This window comes from Vidua chalybeata, chromosome Z (genome assembly GCF_026979565.1).
Source record: "Vidua chalybeata isolate OUT-0048 chromosome Z, bVidCha1 merged haplotype, whole genome shotgun sequence".
In the NCBI taxonomy this organism is placed as follows: domain Eukaryota; kingdom Metazoa; phylum Chordata; class Aves; order Passeriformes; family Viduidae; genus Vidua; species Vidua chalybeata.
This window is the reverse complement of record NC_071570.1, coordinates 66,574,583-66,599,527: the sequence shown is the minus strand read 5'-3', so window position 1 is coordinate 66,599,527 and position 24,945 is coordinate 66,574,583. Positions and strand designations below refer to the sequence as shown.

The 24,945-nt window shown below is 47.4% G+C and overlaps 1 protein-coding gene and 1 long non-coding RNA gene across 2 annotated transcripts; one reads left to right on the top strand and one right to left on the bottom strand.

Moving 5' to 3' along the window:
* Positions 1-6,161: 6,161 nt before the first annotated feature.
* Positions 6,162-10,479, bottom strand: LOC128781841 (serine/threonine-protein kinase PAK 2-like). The gene is made up of 5 exons (XM_053931827.1): positions 10,421-10,479; positions 10,110-10,209; positions 9,469-9,665; positions 7,677-7,814; positions 6,162-6,310 (listed from the first exon to the last, which is right to left on the bottom strand). The coding sequence occupies exons 3-5, from the start codon at positions 9,589-9,591 to the stop codon at positions 6,224-6,226; spliced, it is 348 nt and encodes a 115-aa protein (XP_053787802.1). The 5' UTR covers positions 9,592-9,665; positions 10,110-10,209; positions 10,421-10,479; the 3' UTR covers positions 6,162-6,223.
* A 10,409-nt stretch (positions 10,480-20,888) lies between these two features.
* LOC128782134 (uncharacterized) lies at positions 20,889-22,004 on the top strand. Its single transcript, XR_008428657.1, has 3 exons — positions 20,889-21,059; positions 21,405-21,522; positions 21,898-22,004. It is a non-coding gene; the product is annotated as an uncharacterized LOC128782134 (long non-coding RNA).
* The last annotated feature ends 2,941 nt before the right edge of the window (positions 22,005-24,945 follow it).

The window sequence follows — 24,945 nt, the reverse complement described above, 5'->3', positions numbered from 1 at the left end:
ACCTGTGGAGCCTTGGAGAGAGTCACAGACGCCCTCAAGTCCCACCAGGCGCATTGTGTGGTATGGTCCCTCCCACTTACCTGTGCCATCTTAGGTAAGTGCCCGGACCTACACAGCCTGATCTTCCAGTGGGATGCCAGCCAAAAAAACCCACTCATTATCATCGAGTGGCTGTTCCTGCCTCATCAGCCAGCAAAAACAGTAACAACCCCTGCAGAACTCATGTCCAAACTGATTATGAAAGCTCGCTAATGCCTCCAAACCCTCGCTGGGTGTGATCCGGCGTGCATTTTTCTTCCCTTAAATTTGGAACAATTGGAATCCTTACTGCAAACAAATGAAAACCTACAGATTGCGTTAGACAGCTATCCAGGCCAACTTTCCATACATTATCCTAAACACAAATTGTTTAAAGATGCACTAATTTGGCTCCAAAATCTTTTAAAAGCAAAATTCCCATAAAAAATGCTCTCACAGTCTTCACCAATGGTTTGGGTAAATCCCATAAATCGGTGATCACTTGGAAGGACCCAGACAGCCAGAGGTGGGAGTCTGACGTCCAGTTGGTTCAGGGTTCCCCCCAGAGAGCAGAACTTGCTGCGGTCATGAGAGAATTTAGAAAATTTCAACAGCCATTCAATTTGGTTACTGATTCAGCATATGTGGCCGGCATAGCAGAGTGGGCAGAGCATGCCCTGCTCAAAGAAATCCAAAATAAAACCTTATATGACTTGCTCTCGGAATTAATCTGGCTAATCTCCCACAGAGAGCAACTCTACCATATAATGCACATCCGATCACACACAGATTTACCAGGAGAAATCACAGAGGGTAACCGGAAGGCGGATATGTTGGCGATGATGGCCCATACCATAAATTCAACACTACTGAAACCTATGCTGCCATATGTACATACCCAGGCCAAGCTCAGTCACACATTCTCCCACCAGAATGCTCCAGCACTTAGCTGGCAATTTAAGATCTCCAGAGAGCAGGCCAGAGCTATAGTAGCTACATGCCCCAATTGCCAATCATTTGCACTACCAACAGTTGCTACTGGGGTTAATCCCCGAGGATTGAGGGCACTGGAGATCTGGCAGATGGATATCACCCACTTTAATTCATTTGGACGACTGAAATATATCCACGTGTCCGTTGATACATTCTCGGGAGTAGGTTTTGCTTCACTACATACAGGGGAGAAAACAAAAGATATTATTAAACACCTGTATATGGCTTTCTCCACCTTGGGTGTCCCAAAGTCACTAAAAACAGATAATGGATCAGGGTTCACATCCAAGCAGTTTAATGATTTTATGCAACAGTGGGGAATAGCCCATAACACCGGTATTCCCCACAACCCTACAGGGCAATCCCTTGTAGAAAGAACACACAAGGAAATAAAGAGACTATTAGAACAGCAACACGATTCAGCACTATGAGCCCTGTAGAAAGGTTATGTAAAGCCCTTTATGTTATTAATTTCATTAACTGCTCGGACAAAGAGCCAAATCCTCCCATCTTACATCATTTCCACAATAACACCAGAGCGCTGCTCAAAGAAAGACCTCCTGTGCTCTTTAGAGACCCTGAGTCCAAAGCCATCAAAGGTCCATATCCTCTTGTAACCTGGGGGAGAGGGTATGGATGTGTTTCCACAGAACAGGGCCCCAAGTGGATCCCAGGAAAATACATCAAGCCATATCTGGACAACACCTCCAATGGAGACAACCCCCCAGACCACTGCCCCGAGTCCATTCCAGCAGAAGACACCGTAGCCTGGAGCCGCAGAAAAAAGAAGAAAGGCATGCCTGCCAACACCGCCATGCGTGCACTCTTCAATTACAAATATTTCCCACCAGCTAATACTCTACACCCCCTTACCCCATCCCCTTCTGTTCCCTATCCTTTTCCCTCTTACCACTTCCCTCGACCTTCTACCCCTCATCCTTAGCTCAAAGTTCTCATTTATTTTATAACCTTTAATAAAATGGGGGAGAAGGGAGCGAAGGAAAAGCCATTCTTTTTAATGCATGTTTTGTTTCATTGCTAAACCAGAACCACCAAAACAACAACCACCCAGATGTCACCAGCTGGAACACCCCACCACTACCAGATTGCCACAACCACCGTTGCTTTCATCATATGGATTCAAGCGGCAAGAAGCTGGATTGTACCACAGCCCAAAGAAAACATGTGGGTCATGCTGGCGAAATCCATCAACCAAGACCACTTTTGTATGGCCACGGGCAACATAGACAACCCATTGTCTACGTGTCTGGTGGGAGTCCCTCTGTCCGAAAATTAATATCCTTACGCAGGGATGAAACCTAACTCGGCAGACTCCTGGCTTTGGTGGGCGAGGACCCTTCCACAGGCACCACAGGAACCCCAGGAATTAGACCTACTGGGGTCCACAAGAGCCCATTTTTGTATCTGATTTTAATATAAGGCTCCACAAGTAAACCCTCATAACACCATTAGGGATATCTCTCCAACAGACGAAAGATACAAAGATGATTGGTGCAATTATACCAGTATTGTATGGTCCAAGTCCTACCCATATCCCAAGGAGTTTCCCAGGGGAGTGTTTCTGATCTGCGGGGACAGAGTGTGGGCTGGGATCCCCTCCAAGATCAAAGGGGGTCCCTGTAGCCTTGGCAAACTTACCACGCTGACACCCAACAAAACCCAAATTTTAGATTGGAAAAAAGAAAGTCAATTGGCTCACCAGAAACGATCATATGGAGAATTTGATCCAAACCATGATTCAGAAATTAACGACAGGGGTAAGGGCAAGAGGCTCACCGCATCCATTTTTCTACCATGGTATGCGGCAGCAAAGGCCCTTGGTGATTTCTCACCTGGGGTATTGGCTGAGTAAGCAAGCCAATGCTACGTCCGCCACCCTATCAGACCTGCTGGCAGATGAAGAAACCACCAGACACGCTACCCTACAAAACAGAGCAGCCATAGACTTTTTACTGCTCGCCCATGGCCACAGCTGTGAGGATTTCGAGGGATGTGCTGCTTCAACTTGTCATCTAGAAGCACATCCATCCAGGCAAACATCCAGTGGATCCAAGCGCAGGTCAAAGACCTGAAGACAGAGACTCGGGCTGTGGACACGGTGAACAAAATGCTTATGCAATGGGGCATTCCTGGATGGGTGGTTCCAATTTTAAAAGGGATAATTTGGATTCTGATTATTATTTTCATGATTTCACTAGCTTTAGCCATTTTTAAGAGGACATTGACTAAAACTTTAGGAAATGTTTATTTAATTAACAAAAAGGGGGGAGATGTGGGAGGGACCCCTGCACTCCCATGGGAGGTGATGTTGTACCCTCCCTTGTTAATGTAAATCAGTGTTTAATCTACCCCCTTGTTCTAGCAAGTTATTGATTTCTGTTACCTTCATTGGCTCCTTCTGTAAGACCACTCCTTCCCCATGCCCTCATTGGTTTTGTGTATATCACCCCATCCCTGCTCCTCCCCTTAGCTTTTTCCCTATTGGCTTGTTTATACCCCAACCACTCCCACTCCTCCACAGTTATAAACCCAGCCCCGCCTTTCCTCGGGGCTCTCAGAGCCTGCTCCCTTCCCAAGTGGTTGTCTCCCTGCACCTTTCTCTTCTCCCTCATCCTCTGCCTTACCCCCAATAAACCCTCGAGGATCATAGCAGCCTGAGCGTCCTCTCGTCCTTTTGGTGGAGCTACCTGTACCCCATTGTGAGCCCCCCGCAGACCGGCCAGTTGAGGGTCACCCTGCCGGACTGGAGCCGCGGGTAGCGGCGCCAAAATACAGACTATAAAAACAAAAAGGGCAAAGGGGAGAGCGCGCCGTGGTAGACCAGAGACTCTCCGGCCGCCCAGCGCTGTCTTTTGCTCACTACCGCTTGCTTAATAAATTCTTGTTAATTGATTTCTCTATAATTGGCCTCCCCAATTGAATTTGTCCATTAAACAATATGCTTTTCTTCATTCTCTTGTCAACCTGCTCAAAGATGGATCAAATATGGCAGGACCTTGGACACGACTCCAGTTCCTGACTCAGGCATTTGGGAAATATTCCATTCCTCAAAGTCTCCATTGCTGGTCAAGAGTCTCCTAAAAACACTTCCTTCCCTTTGAATGCATTCCAGCTACCTTCTTACCAGGACCACTCTCTTTATTCTCAAGGCTAAAACAGCCACTTGCACACACTAAGCACTGCAAGGGGGCAATACAGGGTTCAGTGCTGCCTGTTAAAGCTAAAGGAATTCACAAGGCTAAGCCCTATTTGTTACACTTAACGCCTCTCCTTCCCATTCTTGGAATCAAACACAAGCCTTTCATCAATACACCCTGTGAGTACTCTTGCTGAGTGAAGCCACATTGCTGTGTCAATAAAGTAGACGGGACTCAGTTTCTTCATGCAGGGAAAGCCAACTCTTTATTCACATAACTCATTTTTATACCATTTTCACGGACCTCATATTCAACTCCAATTGCCTGGTCGTTTTCTTGCCACACAATTCATTGCTGAGAAGGTGTTTTAGTGTGGAAGTGCTAAGACTCTCTCTTTTACTCAGGTGTTTACATTTTTCCTTTGTGGACTCTCATGGGACAGATTTCTTGTTTTTTCCAGATGCAAACTGTAATAACTGCAGTCATTTTTATGATTTTTCACATGGGAAGTTAGCTAGCTGCATGTAGAAGACATAACAGGCCAGCTGGTCATATTTAGCAGAGCAAAGCCTGATTTTTTTATAAGGCCTTTCTTTGACAATACCCCTACCTGTGTGCAACACATTGTGACTTTCTTTCAGAAATTAACGAAAAAAACACAGATTGTCTACTGCAATTATTCTGCTCTCTTTCAAATCAGTTCACTACTCAAGCAAAACCCTCTGGCACATCCCCAATTCCCTCTCTCCCAGCAGCTCAGAGCTGCGTTGCACAGCGCTTGCTGTGCGCCAGACAGCACAAAGCAGGCTGGCCTGCTGGCCCTGAGTATTTCTGCAAAACACTCTGCATTTCCCACTTTTGCTCTGGCTCAGTGCAGAACTGCAGGACTGCAGGCGCTTCCTCCCAGAGCTGTGGGAGGCACCGGCTCCTGCAGACGGGAGCTGACAAGCTGTCACTGCCTCCCGCTGGCCTCGGCTCCCCTGGCAGAAGTGCCGTGCCTGAAGGACGCTGCCCTGGGCTCCAGCCTGCCCAGCAGCCCGGCTCCCTCCCCCGGTGCCCAGAGTGCTGCACATACTGCTAACCTTTCCCAGGAGTCACAGGGCAGCCGGCAGAAGAGTAGGAATGCTCAGCCAGGCCACCGGCCCTCGGCTGCCCTTCCCCTTTCTCTCGCCCGGGGCAGACTCCAGACGGCCAATGCCTCCGGGCTGGGCTGTGCCCAGCAGGGCTCCGCTTCCCCTCGGCAGCAGCCAGCTGCCGCTTGGCCTCTGAGAGCGGAGGATGCAGCCGGGGCCAGGAAGAGTCACGCAGGGCCGGGCTGCTGCCTCCTGCAGCTACAAGGGCCTCCTGGCAGCCTGCCTCTGCCGAGGCTCAGGCTGCTCCGGGCTCTGCCGGGGCTCTGCTGTGGCTCCAGCCCGGGCAGGGCCGGGCCTGCTCTCACCTCACAGTCGCTGACAGCTCTGCACCGCAGGAGACCTTTCAGAGCACCCTCTCTGATCTTGCTGCTTTCTCAGCTGAGCAAGGCTCTCCTCCAGCCAAAGACATTGCACTTAGGGATACAAATCCAAGTGCAGGCGCCCAAGTGCTCTGGAGTCACAGCTGAAGGCCTGCATCTGCACAGGATGTTTGGGCTTCCCCACTCCCCCTTTGGTTTTTCCTGCTAATGCCATTGCCCTTTCTGCCTCAACTAGAAGTGCCCCAGATGTGCCAAAAGGGACCAGTGTGCTGTATTCCAAAGGCAGTGTGGTCTGAAGAGGATGAATGAAGAAGAGCCTTCCCCACTTTCACACTGTGCCAAAGACTCTGTAAGTGTCACTTTCCACCTTCTGGAAACTGACAATTCAGAAGGAAATGTCGAGGTTATTCACAGAGTGAGGAAGAAGGGAATCTTCAAGGTGAGTTGTGGTTTCAGAAACTTTATTCATTTCCAATCCTACTGTTCCAAGTCCGATTAGACAATCCTACCTAAGCCTAAGCCTAAGCCTAAGCCTAAGCCTAAACCTAACCCTAACCTACAATCCTACTCTAAGTCAATGGTAATGGTCCTGATGTGATTATCACATTCTTGCCTCCTTCCTCTTCTTCACTGAAACAATCAGTGGCACCAGGCTGGACACAGGCTCAGCAAGTGTTACAAATGGATGCTGCATAAAGGAAAAAAAAAAAACAACAAAAACCAATGAACCGTGACTTTCCAAGTTCAGTATTTCAGAGGATTCCTCTGGCTCCTAGAAAGATGCAGAAAGAGGACCAATGGGACCATCTGCACCTCCATCTTTATGTGCAGGACCTTGCCATCACAGGCAAACCTGGCCCAGAATCCCATTCATCTCTTTATTGTGTTGTCTTCATCTAGCTGGGATTTTTGCCCTGCCAGTGCTCTAGAAATGGTGCTTTCTGTCCCTGGGGTTTCTTCCTTTCAGGAAACTCCAATGACCCACATAGGTCCCTGTCTTTGAGAGACAGGCACCGTGCTAATTTCCACAAGGAGACAGAGCAGTGTCTACCTTTCCATGCCCTGCCCCTCCTGTGCTGGATGGCACCTTCCTTCCCAGAAGGGCCAGCCGAGTGGCGCTGGCTGCTGCAGTTCCCTCTCTGCCACACAGCCTGGCAGTAAGCCTGGGCCAGTTCCCCTCTGCCTGAGCGTGCCAGGCAGCAGATGGGGCTGGGACAAGTGCCTCTCAGCTGCCACTGTCTGCGTGCCAGAAACCTCTAAGGGTGGGGTGGGGAGCACAAACCAGGGCCCCTCAGAGGCTCAAAGTGAGCCCCCCACAGCCCCTCCTGCCCACAGCCAAATCTCTCCAGACTGCTCTGCCAGGACTGGCTTCCTTGGGTTCCTCCACCACCATTTCATGGCTCTGTACCCTGCATTGCTGTACTTCAGTTCTTTTTGCCATTAGATAAAACAGAACACAAAACAAATTACAAAACAGGGTGACAGAAACAGAGGACAGAGCACCTCTCCTCTGAGGACAGGCTGAGAGACCTGGAGCTATTCCGCCTGGAGGAGAACTGGCCCCAGGGAGACTTCATTGCTGAGTTCCAGTACTTCAAAGGGGATTCTCAGGAAGTAGGAAATACCTTTTTTAACAGGCTCCGTTGCAATAGGACGTGGGATAATATTTGTAATATAAAATGGGGATTGAGTCATATTAGGTCTAAGGAAGAACTTGTTTACTTGGAGCATGGTGCCACACTGGCACAGGTTGTCCTTAGAGCTGGTAGGTGCCCCATCCTGGGGAGGGATAGGGCAAACATTCCAGGTCAGGTGGGAAGGGGCTCTGAACAACCTGATCTCTCCCTGCTCTTTGCAGGACACTTGGACCAGATGACCTTCACAGGGCCCTCCCAGCCCAGCCCAGCCCAGACTAGAATTCCTCACTGTTTTCATTTGAACAGCACAAGGAGTGGAGGTCGGGAGGAAGGAGGCTCATCTGATGCCTTGGACCTCAGTGGAGGAGGAGCCCATCCCTCAGACACTCTTTCACCTGCAGCCCCTTTGCATTTTACCTGCAGGAGCTCCTTGGCAGACCAGCGCCGCGCCTCGTCTGTCTGCAGGCAGCAGCTCAGGAAGTCACGCAGGCAAGGCGAGAATCGGTTGGGCTGCTGCAGCTTTGGTGTCCCTCGTATGGCTATCAGGAGTTGAGGCTGGGGAAAAAGGAAACATAAGGCTCCAGCTGCTTCTTCCCCATCTGTAGCTGCTCTCTCAGGTCCCATTGTTTAAGCTCCACTCTGCAGAAACTGCCGTGGCAGAGACCCAGAGATGACTTTCCTTTACCAACCAAAAAGCCAAACCCCGATGCAGCCACAGCTTTTCCAACATTCATCAGATCTTGCCTTGGCAGCTGATTTCATTGACTGACCTAGTTAGTGGGAACTACGTCAGCAAAAGCACGTTTTGCTTCTCTGAGGATTCACACAAGCCTGACAGGCTATTTGGAAGGGGGAGTTTGTTCTATCCATACTATTCCCAAGGATTATTACATGAAAGGAATTTTGCAGTGCTTGTTGGTCCCTTTAGCACAGCTTCCATGAAACAAAAATTATCAAGTTTTGTTTTTTTTTTTTCTCCTCTTGAAAAAATGCAGATGCAGAATCCACCTAAAATAGACAGAAATAACAATGGAAGGAGGCCTGGGAGTCTCCATGAAAATGCCCACCACAATAGTGACAGCTCTGTGCTGGTGGCACTGAAAAAGATGGTGACCGAAGAGACTTTGTTACTTTCTTCTTCAACCCAGAGGAAAAATTCCTTCACTTTTCCCACACCCCCAGAGGTCACAAAGAGGGTTTTATCCTGTCTCTCTGCAGCTGTGCTCAGCCACTGGACATGGTGGGGAGCTGGAGTCCTCACTGTCCTTAGAACTGTGCAAGCCAGGGATGGCCCTGCTCCTGTGGTAAAGGAACACAGCACCGGTGTCAACCGCCCACGTTGGATCCCAGCCCCAGGCACCTGGCTGCGAGCTCATCAACTTGTTAAAGTACCCAGAAACAGCCAAGAGTTTAGTGTACAATTCTAACTGCACTCGGAGAAAAACACATCCTAAACTTATCCAGGCCACCCACACGCATGACTGAACAATGTACAGATGATTTGAAAGCCTGAAAATTTTGAAGACCCACAGGATTGGGAAAAGATGCTATAGTTTCGAGGAAAATTGATGTGCTGTGGTAAATGAAGGGAAAAGCAAGCAGAACTTGCTTGGGTATTGCTTTGGTGTTTTTTTCTCCTTTTTCTTTTTATTCTTTTGCTTTTTCTTTTTTTTTTTTTCTTTCTTTTTTTTCCCTTTTCCTTTTCCTTTTTTTCTTTTCATTTTCTCTTCCTTTTCCTCTTCCTTTCCCTTTTTCTCTTACTTTTTCTTTTTTTCTTTTCCCTTTTCTCTTCCTCTTACTTTTCCATTTTCTTTTTTTCTTTTTTCTTTTTCTATAAAATTGAAACTAGGAAGATTCAATCTCCATTTTGAAGGATATTTATCACACATCCAACCATTCCACTGAAAAATTCCTTTTCTTCAGAGACAGAGCTCCAACATTGTTCAAAAAGCAAGTGAAAAATGTCAGGCATGGCTGGAGGCCAAAATGGCAGGTTTCTGAGCTGGTTACATTTCTGAACTGGTTACCTTCCTCTTCCCTTCTGATGTAACCAAATCGACAGCAGATGCTGATGTGCTGCAGGGACATTTTTAGAAGGGGACCTTGGTGGAAGTGGTGCCAGCAGATGGCAATGGGATTTTGTCCAATGGCACACTGAACATGGGACAGGTGAGAAAGACAGTGGGATCAGTGAGTATTTGCACCTTACCAAAACAGGAGTTTCATTCTGGTAAGGAACTTCTCGTTCCACCATTTCGATGCCCACGATTCCAACAGACCATATGTCCACTTTGGGGCCACATGGTTGACCTGTCACCACTTCAGGCGCCATCCACCCAGAAGTGCTGGCCACTGAGCTCCGTTGACTCTGCTCAGGGGTGAGCTGAGCAAAGAGGCCAGAGTCAGCTGTGGAGAAAAAAAAATATCATGAAAGCCAGCTCAAGTTAGGAAATCAAGCAAAAGAATTCCCCACTCTCAGACTAAGAATGTGCTGTTGAGTCTCCTGGAGAACTGTCCACGCTCTGTTTCCTCAGGGCTTTAGACAAGGAAATATGGAATTGGCTACTTCAAAAAAAAAACACGTCATTTTTTAGACTACCTCCAGCCTTTTATTTTTCTGATGCTTTAGATTTGTAGCTCCATCCCTTTGGAAGAGACACACACAGAGCAACGCCACTCTTGACTCCTTGTTCCTTGTCATACTTCTGTGCATGTTGCAACTGTGCCCACAGTTTGTGGCAGGGTTCCCTGCACTGCCACCAGCACCATTTTTGGGGAGCTGGCAGTCACTCAAAGCAGCCCCACAGCCCACATCCCTGGAATGCTGCACCTGACCAAGAATATACTGACCCAGCTTGACAGAGCCATCGGTTCTGAGAAGGATGTTGCTGCTCTTCACATCTCGGTGGATCACGAGGTTCGAGTGAAGAAATTCCAGGCCTTGCAGGCACTGAGAGAGAAAACAGAAACAGGAGGGCAAAAATTAGTGATGTGATTTCACCACACAAGAAAGGAAACAGCTCTAAAGATTGCCTCTGCAGGGGAATGGTGAGTAATGGCAGAACACAGTGCCATTGAGAGGAAGAGCTTGCTGCTCCACCACTTGCAGAGCAGGACCTTTCTAAGGAAAGACATGTCAGCTTTTGAAAAAGCAACAGCACCTGCTGTTGTTGTAGACTGTCCCCTGCAAACCAGCCAGGATGACTGCTGCTGCTGTGGATGTGCTCTCTCCAAACTAGGGTTTGCCAAGAAAGAAAAAGTCCCTCCCTTTGGTGTGAAGTTGTGGATATTCTCAGCTCAGTCAGAGAGAAAGAGAAAGGTTTTCTAACCAAGCAAGAGCCTGGGAAACAGTTGGGAAAGAATGTAAATAATTCTCTAATCTATCTTGTTATTCACATTGTTTATAGATATGCTCTGCCACTGTGCGTCATTCACTGCACACCAGTGGTGTGACATGTTTTTACTCTAAGACCGATGAAATTAGTCTTCTCGATGTCCTCTATATATAGAGCGGTATATTTGAAATAAATCAGAGCTCATTTTCTTTGCCTTCTGATCTGGAGTTCTCTGTTCCCCTCCTGCTCGACAGCGACATGAAGTGGATCACTTTGGGGTGGGAGGCTGTATGACAAAGGTTTTGTTGCTGGCCTCAGCACGGGCTTGGAAGTATCATATCAGTTCCCTGCCTGATGCAAACACTGTGTTGTGTGACCACTGCCCTTTTCAGCTAAGGACTGTGTGAAATGAGTAACTTTTCCTTTGCCATTAGTTTCAAATCCTGCCACCAGCACCTTTGCTTTTACAGGCAAGGAATGCAGTGCAGACAGGCTTGAGGCAAATGTTTAGAGAGGCAAGGTGGAGAACAGCAAATACAAATACACAAGAGAGAGTGAGAATGCAACAGCAGAAGGTAAGAGTACAGGAACAGAGTACAGTGAGTGCAGGGGCACTGGCAGGCATTTCACTTGAGATGCTTTTGCTTGCCCATAGCATACCAGCAACACAGAAACAAAGCTTGGCACATGAAATCTCTCCAGGTCTGAGCCCTGTTTCCCAGACAATCCTGCCCAAGCCCTGGGCAGCACAGGTGGGATTGCTGACCTCCCGACTGATGGCTGCCATCTCTCTTTCAGACATGTGAGTCTCGCTGATGACATCGCTCAGAGTGCCTCTGTCCATGTACTCCATGACCAGCCAGAGCTGCTCATCCAAAAGGTAGCTGAAAGAAGGAAACAAGGGGTGGAGATGAACGTGCATGTTTGAAAACAACAACGTTGCTGTTGGAAAACAACAAGGGTTGTTTCCGGGTGCCTTTGTGACAAGGACAGAATAAAAGGAATAGACAATCCCTCTCAGCTGTGCCTTGTTTGCAATCTGTGCAGTCTCAAGGAGAAAGGTACAGCTGTGAAAAAGGAGATGTCTTAGATGGCCAGCAAGCAAAAAGTGCAGTTTAGTAACAGCCTAGATAAAAGACGTGTCACACATGCTGTTTCTGGAAATAAACACCTAATCTTCCTGGCATGCACAGCAATGGAAAAGGGACAACAATCCAAGGGATATCCTCTCTAGGATGGTTTATCAGAATTAAAAGGTGCTGAGAAAAATTTGAAAAACTCAAGCCTCAAAACAATGTGGAGGCAGTGAACTTACAGGGTATTGAATTAGTAAGATAGGGCTGATCCAGGTTTTTGAAAACTTTTCAAACTGCATTTGCCAGGGTGGTTTAATGCAGACCAAATGCACTCTCTTCCCATCCACTGGAGAGAAGTAGAGAAATAATAATTAACCAATAATTACCAGCTCTATTTTCTGCCAATGACCAAAGTGGGTTTTTAACTTTGCATGCTTGCAGTATGTAAACAAACATTGCTGGGACAACAAAACAACAACCACTCACCTCTTTAAATAATTCACAATGTTTGGGTGCTTATTCATTTTCATGACCCGGAGTTCATTAAAGGTTGCTTCCTTCCTGATCAGTCCTTGAAGATTTATTTTCTTTATGGCCATTTAAAATGATGTTGCAAATCAGTAACATTAAAAGCTGGTGGCGTGAGAACAATTTCTCACATGGAGTGAGTGATTTTGGAATAACACAGCCAAACTGCGCCAAACTGCCTTGTGATTAGACATTGGAATGGGAACAGAGTTCCAACAGCCCATTTCTCTGCTCCTTGGGGCCAGTTACAGGACATGTGGCCGCTGACATTTTGCCTTGACCATTTGGTAACAGTGATGTCTCAACTATCACCCACAAAGCTCTGAGCACACTCCCTGCTGCTTTGTATGGGATTCAGAAGAAGTAATCCATGCCTTAATACTCTGTGGATACATCTTGGGCTATGGGCAGGGCTTAGGGCTTTTAGGGACACCATGCAGATCTCTCCCTACGTGCAGTTCCCAAGTGCAGCACTGCAGGTGGCTAAGGAACTACCAGTAACTTTCAGATGCATTTGCTGGCAACCAGAAGTGAGAATTCTGAAGCTGTAGCTCCAAAGAGCAGTGAGATGCTCAAAGGCACCACCTTTGTTTTAGCAATGGAGGGCGAGTGAGCGCGTCCTTCTCTGAAAGGAACCGCTGCCCTCTGTGCCTTCCTTCTGGCAGCTGAGAAGGACAAAGACTGTCCCAGCTGCAATTTGCACACTGGCACCAGTCTGTGCTTCTTGTGCCTTTTCAGCACAGCTCTACGCAAAGCTCCAGCCCCAGCTTATCAAAACACAGGGGAGAGCCCTTGAGTGCAGCAGAGTCTGTGGCAGCTGTTGACATTTACCTCTCCTCCTGTGGCAGTGTCGAGCGCTCTACAAACATCTCCAAAAGTCCTAGAAACAAAATAGTAGCAAAGGAAGGAGAAGCCATTTAGATCTTGCAGTGAAAGCCAGCCCACAGAGATCTCTGCTGTAAATGCCTAAGACCTGCAGGACACTGGAAGCATAGACATGTCTTTGGCAATGCCTTCTGACCACACTTACAAATTCTGATCAGCACTGACAATCTAACCCCAGCGTCTGAATATGTTTGCAGCTTGTCTGACTTCACACTTGATGGATATTCTACCAGCAAGACACCTGGTGCATAGTTTTTGTAAAATTAACATTGGTTGGACTCACACACTGCCAATATTTTCCAGTTCAATGTATTTTATAATGGGATTTTCCATCTTCACTGTTCTCCCTGAGGGAAAGAAAATGCAAGATGCTCACTTTAATGCAGAGATCCCAGCTTCCAGGAGATACAAAAGGCAGCCCCACTGTCTGGAGCTCTGAGCCCTTTGTGGTCAGCTGGCTGACGACAAGAACAACAACAGGAATAGGAACAACAACAAGAAGAAAGGCAGCTCCGCAGCACAAGTGGCCGGCACAGAGACTGATTTTCTAGAGTCCTTTGAAGAGAGAGAGCTCTTGAGAGCAGATACACAGGGAAGTACAGGGAGAAACATTCAGAGACCCGAAGAGAACAGCTACTAAGGCAAGTAAGTTTGTCATCTAAAAACATTAAGGAGAGCTGGAAATAAGAGAGCCTTTGCTTTCTTGGGAATAAACACTGTGAGATTCAACAAAAGGTTTCCTACTTGCTAAGATGAAATGCACCTTGATATCTAGAATCAATTCCTCTGAACAGATGCCAAGTTCAGAACAGGAGGAATATTGCCAAGTGTTCCCATCTTCTCCACCTTGCAGCAGTTTGCCAGAAGAATGCCTCTGTGTTTGTAAACCAGAGCAGCTCATGCTCTAACCAATCCCAATGGGGCTTTCAGGACCAGGACCCTCACTCTTTATGAGCAGGGTGAGTTCAAAGATGCCCTTGCCTGTGCCCCACATGAAGAACCACACTGCTTCTCTTCACCCTGACAGCAGGCATCAGTCACTCCCATTGGACTCGCCCTCTCGGCACCACACACGTCCCCATCTTCCCAACTCGGCACGGCAGGCAAGGGCAGAGAGGACAGCAGTGCTCCTCAGGTGCCAGTGTGACACAGACAGCTGCCCAGAGGAGATGCTGACCTTCTCGTGGGCCCAGGCCATGCGACGCAGAAACCGTCCCAGGCAAAGGGCTGCTGGCTCAGGCAGCTCCGCGCTGCAGTGGCTGGGCGGCATCGGGACTCTCCCGGCTAAGGAAGGCTCCAGCCTCTGCAGTCCCACCAGCCCTCAGGGCCAGGGCAGCTACCACAACAAGGCTGGCAAAGCCCAAGCATGAGCACTGACAGGCACTGATGGGAAGAAGCCAGAGCGAACCTTTTTGTCCCAACAGGTGATGACAGACACAGCATCAACTAGGCTGTGTTCTCAACCCTACCAGGTCTTATCTGAGAGCACAGCACTGGCAGCTGTTATGGGCAAGAAGCAGAATAAATGCCCTGTGCTGCAGAATCACAAAGGGCTTGATGTCTTCTCCTAGAGACTGCTCTGAGCAGGGGTTGTGCCAATGGCTAGGACTCAAGCAGTCGCATCCTTCTGCTGATCCAGGAGCAATCCCTGCTTCTGCCTTCGGCACAGAGAGAAGCCCAGGCAAACTCCAGCCAGTCCAAGCTGCCCTCAGAGGTAGCAGGAACACCCAGAGTGCTCTCTCGCTGCCTCAGAGCATTGCCAGCACTTCCTGCAGGGAGTCCTAAATGTCCCTGTGACACCAAACTGAGGAGGACCATCTGGTACAGCTGTGCTGACATGTGCACACATGACACTGTCCCTCAGGTAAGAAAGGCACCAGACGTACTCTGTTGCTCCAGGGAGGCATCGTCGATCTCCTGTTGCTGAGCAGCAGCTGGGTCAGCACGGGAGGTGAACCAAGTGCCCCGGCTCCACTTCTCCGGCTGGGGAGCAAAGGCTCCTTGGGACGGCGCCGCTGCTGCTGCAGCAGGTTCAGTGACAGAGCCTGTGTAAATCCGGGACAAGAAACGAGTTTGTGTCAGGAAGGTGGCTGGCAGAGATTGCCCTGAGATCCCATTTCAAATGCAAGCCCTTAGGAAGCTGCTGTCAGCCACATGCTCTTCAACTGGACCGGTTTGGGTGTCCACTTGTGAAACCACATGGTCAAAACTAAAGGCTGGTTTTTACTCAAGTTCATAGCCAGTTTCCTGTTCTGAAGGATGACTGCAGCAATGACCGCTCCACTTCCTCCCAAGGACTCCTTCCCTGCTTCTAGGCGTGCAGATACATTGCAGCTCCTTGTTCTAATGTTCTACCTCCTGTGGAATTCTCTTTTCCTGCTGTCGTGGTTTGACATGGAAGTGAATTTTTTTTCCAGGAAGTTGGGTCAAACCAATCAGTGGTCAGGTTTGGATATTGGCACCTGGAGTGACTTCTGAGAACACAGCAGGGTTAAAAGCAAGAACTCCCAGGGGAACTGTCTATTTGGTTCCAGTCGTCAGAGAGTGCAGACTCTCCCCCACCCAGACATGGGTGGGGGAGGGGAAGCCATGAGGCCTTGTCCAGGTAGACCGAGGGGCTGAGGGTCTGGAACCGAGCCAGCTCCTGTGGACGGAAGGGTGGAGAGAAGTGGAGATGCCTTTGTTCCCCCGCTCAGAGAGAAAGAGACAGAGAGCCTGACAGCACCTGGAGATTTGCCGGCAGAGGAGAAGGAGAAAGGGGGAGGATGATGCCCAGCGTGGGAGTCGGGAATGCTGAGCAGAGATTTCAGCTGTCCAGGGAGTCTGAACTTTTAACCCTTTCCGGGAAATGAGGGCTTTGTAAAATATTACTCCTCCTTGATTTGTAGTGGAAGAGAGACAGTCCGGGACCTGACATGTTAGAAGAAGAAATTTTTAGGTGGGAGGAGATGATGAAGTAGCTTTTGGCTGGACTTTTCTTGTTAGCCATAGACTGAACCAAATTCTCCTGCAATAGAGACTGCATTTTAGGGGGATGCAGTGGTGACCCAAGGAGACCTGCTTCAGCTTCTAACCGCACAGGAATGGCAAGAACAGAAGAAAGCTGAGGAGGGAATGGTGATGCCCTCTGTCTTCAGAAAGAAGATGATCTCTGTTCCTGGACCCTTGGCCCCAGGGGAAAATGGGGGGACTGTAGTCCCAAGATGAGAAGCTGAACTGTTGTATCTTTGGGTCCGTGGCAAAGCATCCTTAAAGGAGCCCTATGAGCAGTCTGTCCATGCACGGTAGTGAGAGCACTGTGACATGGAAAGGAGAGTGTGACACTGGCAGATTTTCTCTGGGCGGTTGCCATGTGTGACATGGAAACACAGGACGTGGCAACTGTGTTTCCTGGGGGGTCTGTGGTGCAAGAGAGACTTCTCTCTCCTTTGATAGATTGAGTATGGATTATCCGAAGGGTGGTAATTTGATCAGGAATCCCGGGTGATGTTTCATGGTGGGTGTTTTGGAAATTGGGAGGAGGAGGGGTGTTTTAAAAGGTCTTCATCCTGGATTTAGTCCATGTGTCTTTTGTAGTAGTAGTTTAATAAAGTTTTTTTTCCTTTGTTATTAAGCTTGGGCCTGCTCTGCTCTGTTCCTGATAACATCTCACAGCATTTAGTTGGGAAGGTGTATTTTCATGGGGGTGCTGGCATTGCGCCAGTGTCAAACCATGACACCTGCACCATCCTTGGGATGTGCTTATCCTGCAGCATCTCTGGTTGGTACAGCTCCTGTGCCTCACGCCAGTCTCGGGGCTCTTGGTCACCCGTCATTTCCTGGAAGTCTTCGCAGGCTGCCAGGTAGGATGGTGACACTTCCACCTCAAGTCAAAGAGAACAAAGCAGTCAGAGACTACATCCCATTCCTCAATTTCTCCTTCCATGTTAAGAGCCTACTAAAACCACTTTCTTCTGCTTGAATGCATTGCAGCTCCGTCCTCAGTAGGCCCACTCTCTTTATTCTCAAGGCTAGGATATCCACTTGTACCCATTAATCACTGGTGTGAGGGAATGCAGGACTCAGCACTGTCTGTTAAAGGTTAAAGAATTCACAATTTGTTGCAGGTAAACTCGTCCTCAACATCTCTCGTTCCTTCCCTGGAAATCAAACACAAGCATTTTGTGATCACACAGCCCAAAGCCACCTCCAACCCTCCTGTCACCCACCAGCCCTTCTCTCTTCACAAACAGCAGGTCCAGCGGTGCTTTCCCTCACTGGCTCAGTCACCAGCTGTGTCAGAAGTTCTCTGTCACACACTCCAGGAACATCCTGGACTCTTTGCTCTCTGCTGCACTCTATTGCCAGCAGACATCCCCACCCTGTTCCATACCCCTTGCAGAACCCTGCACCTCCTATCCATGGGCACCTGGGAAGGGGGGACACTCACAGAAGAGCTGCACCTGCTGCTCTAGGCAGCAACCAAAACCCCCTCAAATCACAGCTGCAGGCCTGTATCTCCACAGGATGCTCTGGCTGCCCCACTCCTCATAGACTTTTGGCTGGAAATGCAACTGCACTTTCTGCCTCATGTAGAAATACCACTGCTGTGCAAACAACGACCAGTGGCCCGTATCCCAAAGGCACTAAAGTGTGGAGTTGATGAAGGAAGAAGACCCTTCCTCAATTCCTAACCATACCAAAACCACCATAAATGGAACTTTTCATCTTCAGAAAGTGAATGCAGAGCTCATTCACAGGGTGACAAGGAGTGGAGTTGAGGTTTGGTAGAGTTTTTACTCTGAGTCCTACTCAGGCTATTGATTTGAACATTTATTTTAAAATTTTAAAAGGCTGTGCAGTCTTACAGTTTTGTTCTAATACTGAAATGGCTATATGAAATGTACTGGCATTTTAATTACATCCAAACTGATTAGTCTGTAAAAGCTTTCTTGCAGAATAGCCACTAAGTAAGAAAGGAAAAGGAAATCTGTCATCTGCTGACTTTGCAAATTTCTACTAAACTTATCAGACAATGAGGCATTTTTAGTTAGATCATAGAGCAAATTAACTTGATTTCTATAGACCTGTTGATTTCAAAGTAAAACTGCAGCACGTACTAAGTGGAAATCTGAATACTCAGTTCCATGAGGTCTAATATTAGATACTTGTTGTTCACCATATTAAAGAAAATAACATTCTGGATATTTTTTTACTTATAGTCAGCTCTTTTACACTCTTTATAACACCAGAAAGAGAGTTTATACCAATGTGAACCCGGTAGGGCATTGCAGAAGGCTCCTGTGTCAGCACTAAATGTTCACATTTACTGTGGCATCACTTCTTGCCTTTAATCCCAAGCTACAGCTCAGTTCCTGCAGTAGAGATTCACACTTGTAGTCTCTATTTGCAGCTGGTTCTTACTTCCCTGTCCAGAAAAAAATCATGCTTGGATCTCAAACACAAACAAAAAGAGGGGAGAGTCAAGTTCTGGATAGGTATAGCAAGAACTAAGAGGTTTTTTTGCAAATATGTTGCAAAGTTGTCTGGACATACTGTAAAAACAGCAGATGAAAGACTTGCACTCAGACTTGCAAGCTGAGGTTTGCCTATTCTTTCTGGACTGATTTCTTGAGGGCAGACACTGAACCTAGTCAGTAAGAAAATCAAAACCACAGGGGTAGTTTGGAGAATATTGTAAATTATTCTGTCATGGTGCTTTTTGCCTAAAAGTTCTAGCCATCATCTCATCAGAGTAATTAGAGGAGATAGAAGCAATCATACTGTGCCTGTGCAGACAATTCCTTCCCAGGAGTAACCCATGAAGCAATGCTGATAAACCCACAGCAGCAGCTGTAGCCACACAGTCAGAGCCCCATTGGTTTAGCGAGGTGTGAGACGGCTGCTCTGAGCCTGCCTCTGGCAGGAAGGGAGATGAGAAGAGTTGAGTTCTTGTCTGCAGGGTTGGTGCTTCCTGGTGCCTTTAGTTCAAAGGCACATGAACAACCTCCCTGAGCTCTGCCCTCCATGCTTCTCCAGAGGCTCTGACACGGAGTCCTCTGCTGTGGCAAGAGAGCAGGGAATAAACCTGACCTTGCGTAAGAGTCCGTCTGAAGCCCCTCGTTCTCCACTCTGCCTTCCAATTGCCACGAGAAAGAATCCCTTCCCCCACTGCAGTTCCGGCGTAGAACAGGACACAGCGCAGGTGGAACCACTGAACTGTCATGCTAGCTGTTCTGAACAAGGCCTGGCAAGAACTTGGCAAGGAGTTGGCAAGGACTTGGCAAAGACCTGACATGGACCCAGCACGGGACAGCCTGATGCACGGCCTGCTTCTAATCTCCGTTCTTAAGCCAAATGAACTTTTGGGGTGACTCCCGTGGTCCTTCATTGAAGACCCCTCATCTGCCTCGTTACCACTGTGACAAAGAAAGAATGAGAACCCTCCTCCCAAGGACTGAGACTGAGACCCCTACTATAGGGAGGAGGGGAAATTGGTGGTCTGACCACTAATGACATGACCTGTTTCCCTTCAGGAATTTCAATGGACTTATTCTTCATTGTATTCGTCTTGCTTTGGTGGTTTCTGTGGACTCACCTGTTCCCTCGTGGCGATTACAATCGACTTTCATTGTTACACTTGTTCCCCCCTCTTTCCTCTGTGGACTATAACTGGACCCCCGAGTCGACCAGAACTTTGGAGACTCCCCCGACACGACAGACGGATCCCCATCGTCTGGACCACTGAGGATCTCGCCTGTGTTAGTAGATATTCCCATACCCCTCTTCTCTCTCTCTCTCTCTCTCTCTATCCTTTTATCTCCTTTCTGATCCCCACTATCGCATTTACTGTTTTGGCCCTTAATAAAGGTGCATTTGTTGTGATTAACTGATAGTCCCTTGTTGTTTGCCTTTTTGCACTTTTGGGATTGGTGAAAAGAACCATCATGACACCCTGCAATAAGCGGATCCTGACACCTTGTGGGAGATGTGTCACCAAGCGGAGTGTCCCAATTTTGTGCTGAAGTCTGTGGATAAATTTGCTGCAGGGTGACAATGGAAGCCAGCCTCAACGACTCTTGAAGGAGCAGGGGAAAAAAAGAGCAAAAAGTCAGGGTAGAAGTCCAAATCACTGACTAAATATAGTACCAGTCTACTGGTATCAGTCCTGACACACAAGAAAAACAAGGAGAAGAACATCAGAGGCCAACAACTTGAAAAATCTCAGTAAATCCAGTAACAAAAGGAAAAGCTTGAATAACCCCTGATCAGCGAGACCTAAGAGGAGAGAGGGAACAGTTTGGATCCATTCCTCAGCCAAGCTGGTGCAGCCTGCAGGCCTCGTAGGGAGCTCTGTCCCTCCCAGCTCTTCCAGCCAGAGCTGATGGTCGACTTGGAGCAGCTGTTGCTCCCTGCAAAGGGCAGTTTGTAGATGCCAGGTAATAGAGCTGGTTCCTGATTCAGCTGCCTCGTCCTCGGTTGTCTGTGATTTTAATAAACAGGCCCAGACTTTTTAATATGCTTTGGCTCTGATTTGCCTGTTTTTAACATATGTGCATATATTAATAGATCTGTATAGTTAAATGTGGATATGTATACAGTTACAGAAGTTATATCATTATATTTGTATATATGTAGTTACATGTATAGATTTCCAGAGTTAAATTTATATATGTGTAGGGTGAAAAAAAAATAAAGTTATATTTATAAATGTGTATAGTCATATAGTAAGAGGAATATGAATGTTTAGATGGATAGATTGATGGATAGATTGCTATTTGTGTAGGTCTAGGCTGCATTTCGATCTCTTTCCCCCCTTGGCTGCCTTTTTCACCTCTTGCTTTTCCCCCTGTGCCCCCTCTGTCCCCTCTCCCTGTGCTGGGTCCGAGCTGGCGGCCGGGCCGGGCGGAGCAGCAGTTCCAGCCCCGGGTGTCCCTGGAGCGGTGGGAGCTGCCGGTGGCCCCAGGCACTGTCCCCTGAGGAGCTGCTGCAGGACGGTGAGACTGAGGGGGCTGAGGGGGCGGTGACGCTGAAGGGACGGTGACCCTGAGGTGCTGCTGGGGCTGAGGGGTGTGGGACAGCCCAGGGCGATGGTGGCGCTGAGGTGACGGGGAAGTGGCCCAGGCCGAGGGGGTGGCGGGTCTAGGGGAACGGGATGGGTCAGAAGGGACTGAGGGGGAGAGAGGACTGTGAGGGTCTGAAGAAACTGAAGGGGCTGGGGGTTTGCCGAGAGCATGGCGGGGCTGAGGGGATGGAGGGGCCAGCAGGGAGCACAGAGGGCTCCGGGACTGCAGCTCTGCCAGGCCTTGGAACCAATTCCAGGGCCTCCGCTTTTGCCACAGCTGCAGTGAAGACCTAGAGGACAGCCGGAGACTGACGGGAGCCAGCAGGGAGAAGCTGAAGGCCAGCAGCAAGAGCAGGGAACGGGGACCTGCTGCTGCCACGCTGGAGAGAGCCCGGGTGAGGCCACAGGGCCGGGGAGGCAGGGTGGGGCTGAGGGTGGCGTGGGCTGTGGCCGTGGGCGCTGCCCGGCGGGGCAGGAGCGGGCCCTGCCCGTGCTGGGGCTGCTCAGCGCAGCTGCCCCGGCCGGCACAGGGGCTGTCCTTGGGCAAGGCAGCTGTGCCGGCAGGGCCCGGGAGCCGTGCCGGCTGTGCCGGGCTGCCGGGGCTGCGGGACGGTCCCGCCGTGGCCGCGCTCCCGCAGCCTGGCCCGCTCGGCTGCTTTTTCTTTCTAACCCTCTGGGGAGGCTCCGAGATCTTCTCTTCCCTGATGCAAGTGCAGCTGCTGCCAAGGGAAACGTCCCCGTACTGACTCAGTGTTCCCTTTGCTTCCCAGCTGTGCCATCTGCTGTCCCTGTCCAGGAGAGCTGCTCTGCACAGGAAGAAGAGACCGAGGGAGAGGCTTTAAAGATGGGGCAGCTGAGATCCCTCTGCTTGCAGTTCTGTTTAAAGATGTCTGGACTTGTACGTAGAGAGGGATTATTATATAGATATGTACATATGTAGGCTGCTATTTGTATAGGAATATTTTTATATGTCTGTTATATTTATGGATGTATGCTATGTATACATACATATATGTTTTATGTGTATCTAAGTGTACATGTAAGTTGTTATATCTGTGTTTAGTTCTATTTCCTGTGTATACAGTTGTGTTGCTATCTGTCTATTGATGCAGTCATACATATATGGCTCTTTAAATAGGTATTTTGTTATTTGTCTTGGTAGATGCATCTATTTTTATATTATTATATTATATATATTATAATATTTTGTAATATTATAAAATATTTTACATATTTTTATATGTATATTGATCCATTTCTGTGTGTAATTATTTTTACCTACATAATCAGATGTATAGCTGTATATTTGTATTGATGCATTCGTATGGATATTTAGCTTAGCAGTGATATTTGTATATTTATAGATAGGTTTGTGTTATATATCTGTTTATATCTATATGGGTATTCTCAGTTCAGTCAGAGAGAAAAGGAGAGATTTCTACCAGGCTAAGCCTGGGAAAAAGTCCAAGAGGAATGTAAACAATTTATTAGCTCTCCTTCTATTCATATTGTTTATAGATACGTTCTACCACTGTGTGCTATTCATAGTGCACCAATGGTGTGAGATGTTTTTACTCTAGGACCGATGAAGTTGGTTCTCATAATGTTCTCTATAAAAGAGCGATGTACTTGTTAATAAACAGTTCATTCTTTGCCTTCTGGTCTTGGAGTCTCATTATTCCTATCCTGCCTCAACAGTGACATATCTATATTGTATATAATATGTAATATTTAATTTATATTTACATCTGTAGATTCTTATATATGTATTTATAGATATTTTTCTGTATATATGTATTTAGTTCTATTTAAACATGTATGGAGATGTATAATTCTGTAATTCTATTGGTTGAGTTCTTGGTACAAGGTTACTTGGGGAGGAATGCATATTTTTGTGTTTCTATATGGGCTGTACACTTGTAGCAATATGTAATAAATTAAGTTGTTAAGCCTATTTGATCTTTGTGCATAGCGAGTTGTTGTAGAAGTTGGCAATAAATTAAGTTTTATTAACTGAAGTTGCTATTTGTATATTTTTACCTAGACTGGTTGTAATAATCTAATAAATTCCTGGTTTTAACCTTAATTGAGATTTGTATATTTCTGTATTGTCAGTGTCGGTGCAGCAATTTGTAATAAATGACATTTTCCAACTGAAATGGATTCTCGTGTATTTGTTGGTCAGCAGTGCGGATGTAGCAATCTGCAGGAAATGCCATTTGTCAACTGCAGTGGGTGTTTTGTGATTTGTGCTACCCAAAGCCATGAGCAGATGTAAATGCTGGAGGATTTTGGCCATGAAAATCCCTGGACATGCCCAGGACTTGCACTCCAGCTGGGCAAGGGCAGCGCAGATTTGTCATTTGTAAGAAAACTTCTGATTCCTGGAGATTGCTCCATGACCTGAGGAAGATCAACGAGGTCATAGAGGACATTCGGCCTCTGGAACCTGGTCTTCCCTCTCTTTCAGTGATTCTAAGACACTAGCCTCTTGTCATCTGTGGATGCTGACAGAGAGAGAAACAGATAACTTTCCCAGGCATCGTCCTAGGGAAGTTGTGAGAATGCTCAGAGAAAGAATTAAAACAATTTTTAATTGCTGCACCTGGTGTTTGTGAACATGTGGAATGTTTGTATGTAATGTTTGTGGAGAGATATTTTACCAGAAGATGTCGTTCCTAATTAACCTAATTTAAGAACCAATCAGGTTCTGGGTGAACTATCCTGCCTATAAATACATAAATCTTGCTTTATGCCTTCTGATCATAGGAGTCAATGTCACCTTTCTTCAGCTGTTCCTAACTCAATGGCAATAGTGTACCACAGGGAAACCTAGTCTTCAGTAAGAACTGTATGTAAGCTTTCATGGTGTCAGTTTATTGATTTGAGCATAATGCAAATACACAATGCAGAAAAGAATAAGGGGTGGATAATGTCTTAGGTTGCAAAATGTGTCTGGGAGTATCTGCTAGAGGTAGGGCAATTATCTTCTGCTAATTGGGCCACTTGTTAAAACCAGGTGGGGCAGTTTCTTTTATCTCTTCCACAACGAATCCTCCCTCTGGAAAATATCTTCTCTTAGTGGGCTATTGAATCTCACTGCATGAGAAAAATTACACTGCATGATAAAATTATATCATCCCATTGTGAGATGCTCTTCCCAGGGGGAAGAGTCAAGCATTCCTACTTAGATATAATCTGATATTTGGAACACCACAGCAGCCTTTTCCAACTAGATTCCCAGAAGAGCAGCTTTCTTTTCCACTGGATTTCCAGAAGACCAAGCCCATCTACACCACCACTGGACCTTCAGAGGAAGACTACACCCTTCTACAGGATCACTGCTTCAACAGAACCACAGCTGTCACACCAAGAAGACTACAGCCACCATGTAATCCGAGTGCTACCAACACCCCGACCAACAGAGTGTCAGGTCATATTCTGAGTCTGTCAGTAGATTTTTTGTGTACTATTGCATTTGTATTTTAATTTTGCTAATAAAGAACTACTTTTCCTACTCCTATATCTTTTCCTGAGAGCTCCTGAATTTCAAAATTATAATAATTCAGAGAGAGGGAGTTTGCATTTTCCATTTCAGGGGAGGCTTCTGCCTTCCTCAGCAGACACCTGTCTTTTCAAACCAAAACACAGGGCCATGACATTCCACAAGAGGAATCACTGGTGTGCATTTCATGGACCTCTCTCAATCCTATTAAAGTACTGCAGTCCTGGTTTAAGACAGACAGGTATGAAACAACTTTGAGAGACAGAGACTAAAATGGCTTGTGGATTTTTTTTTTTAAAGAATGGGGAAAACT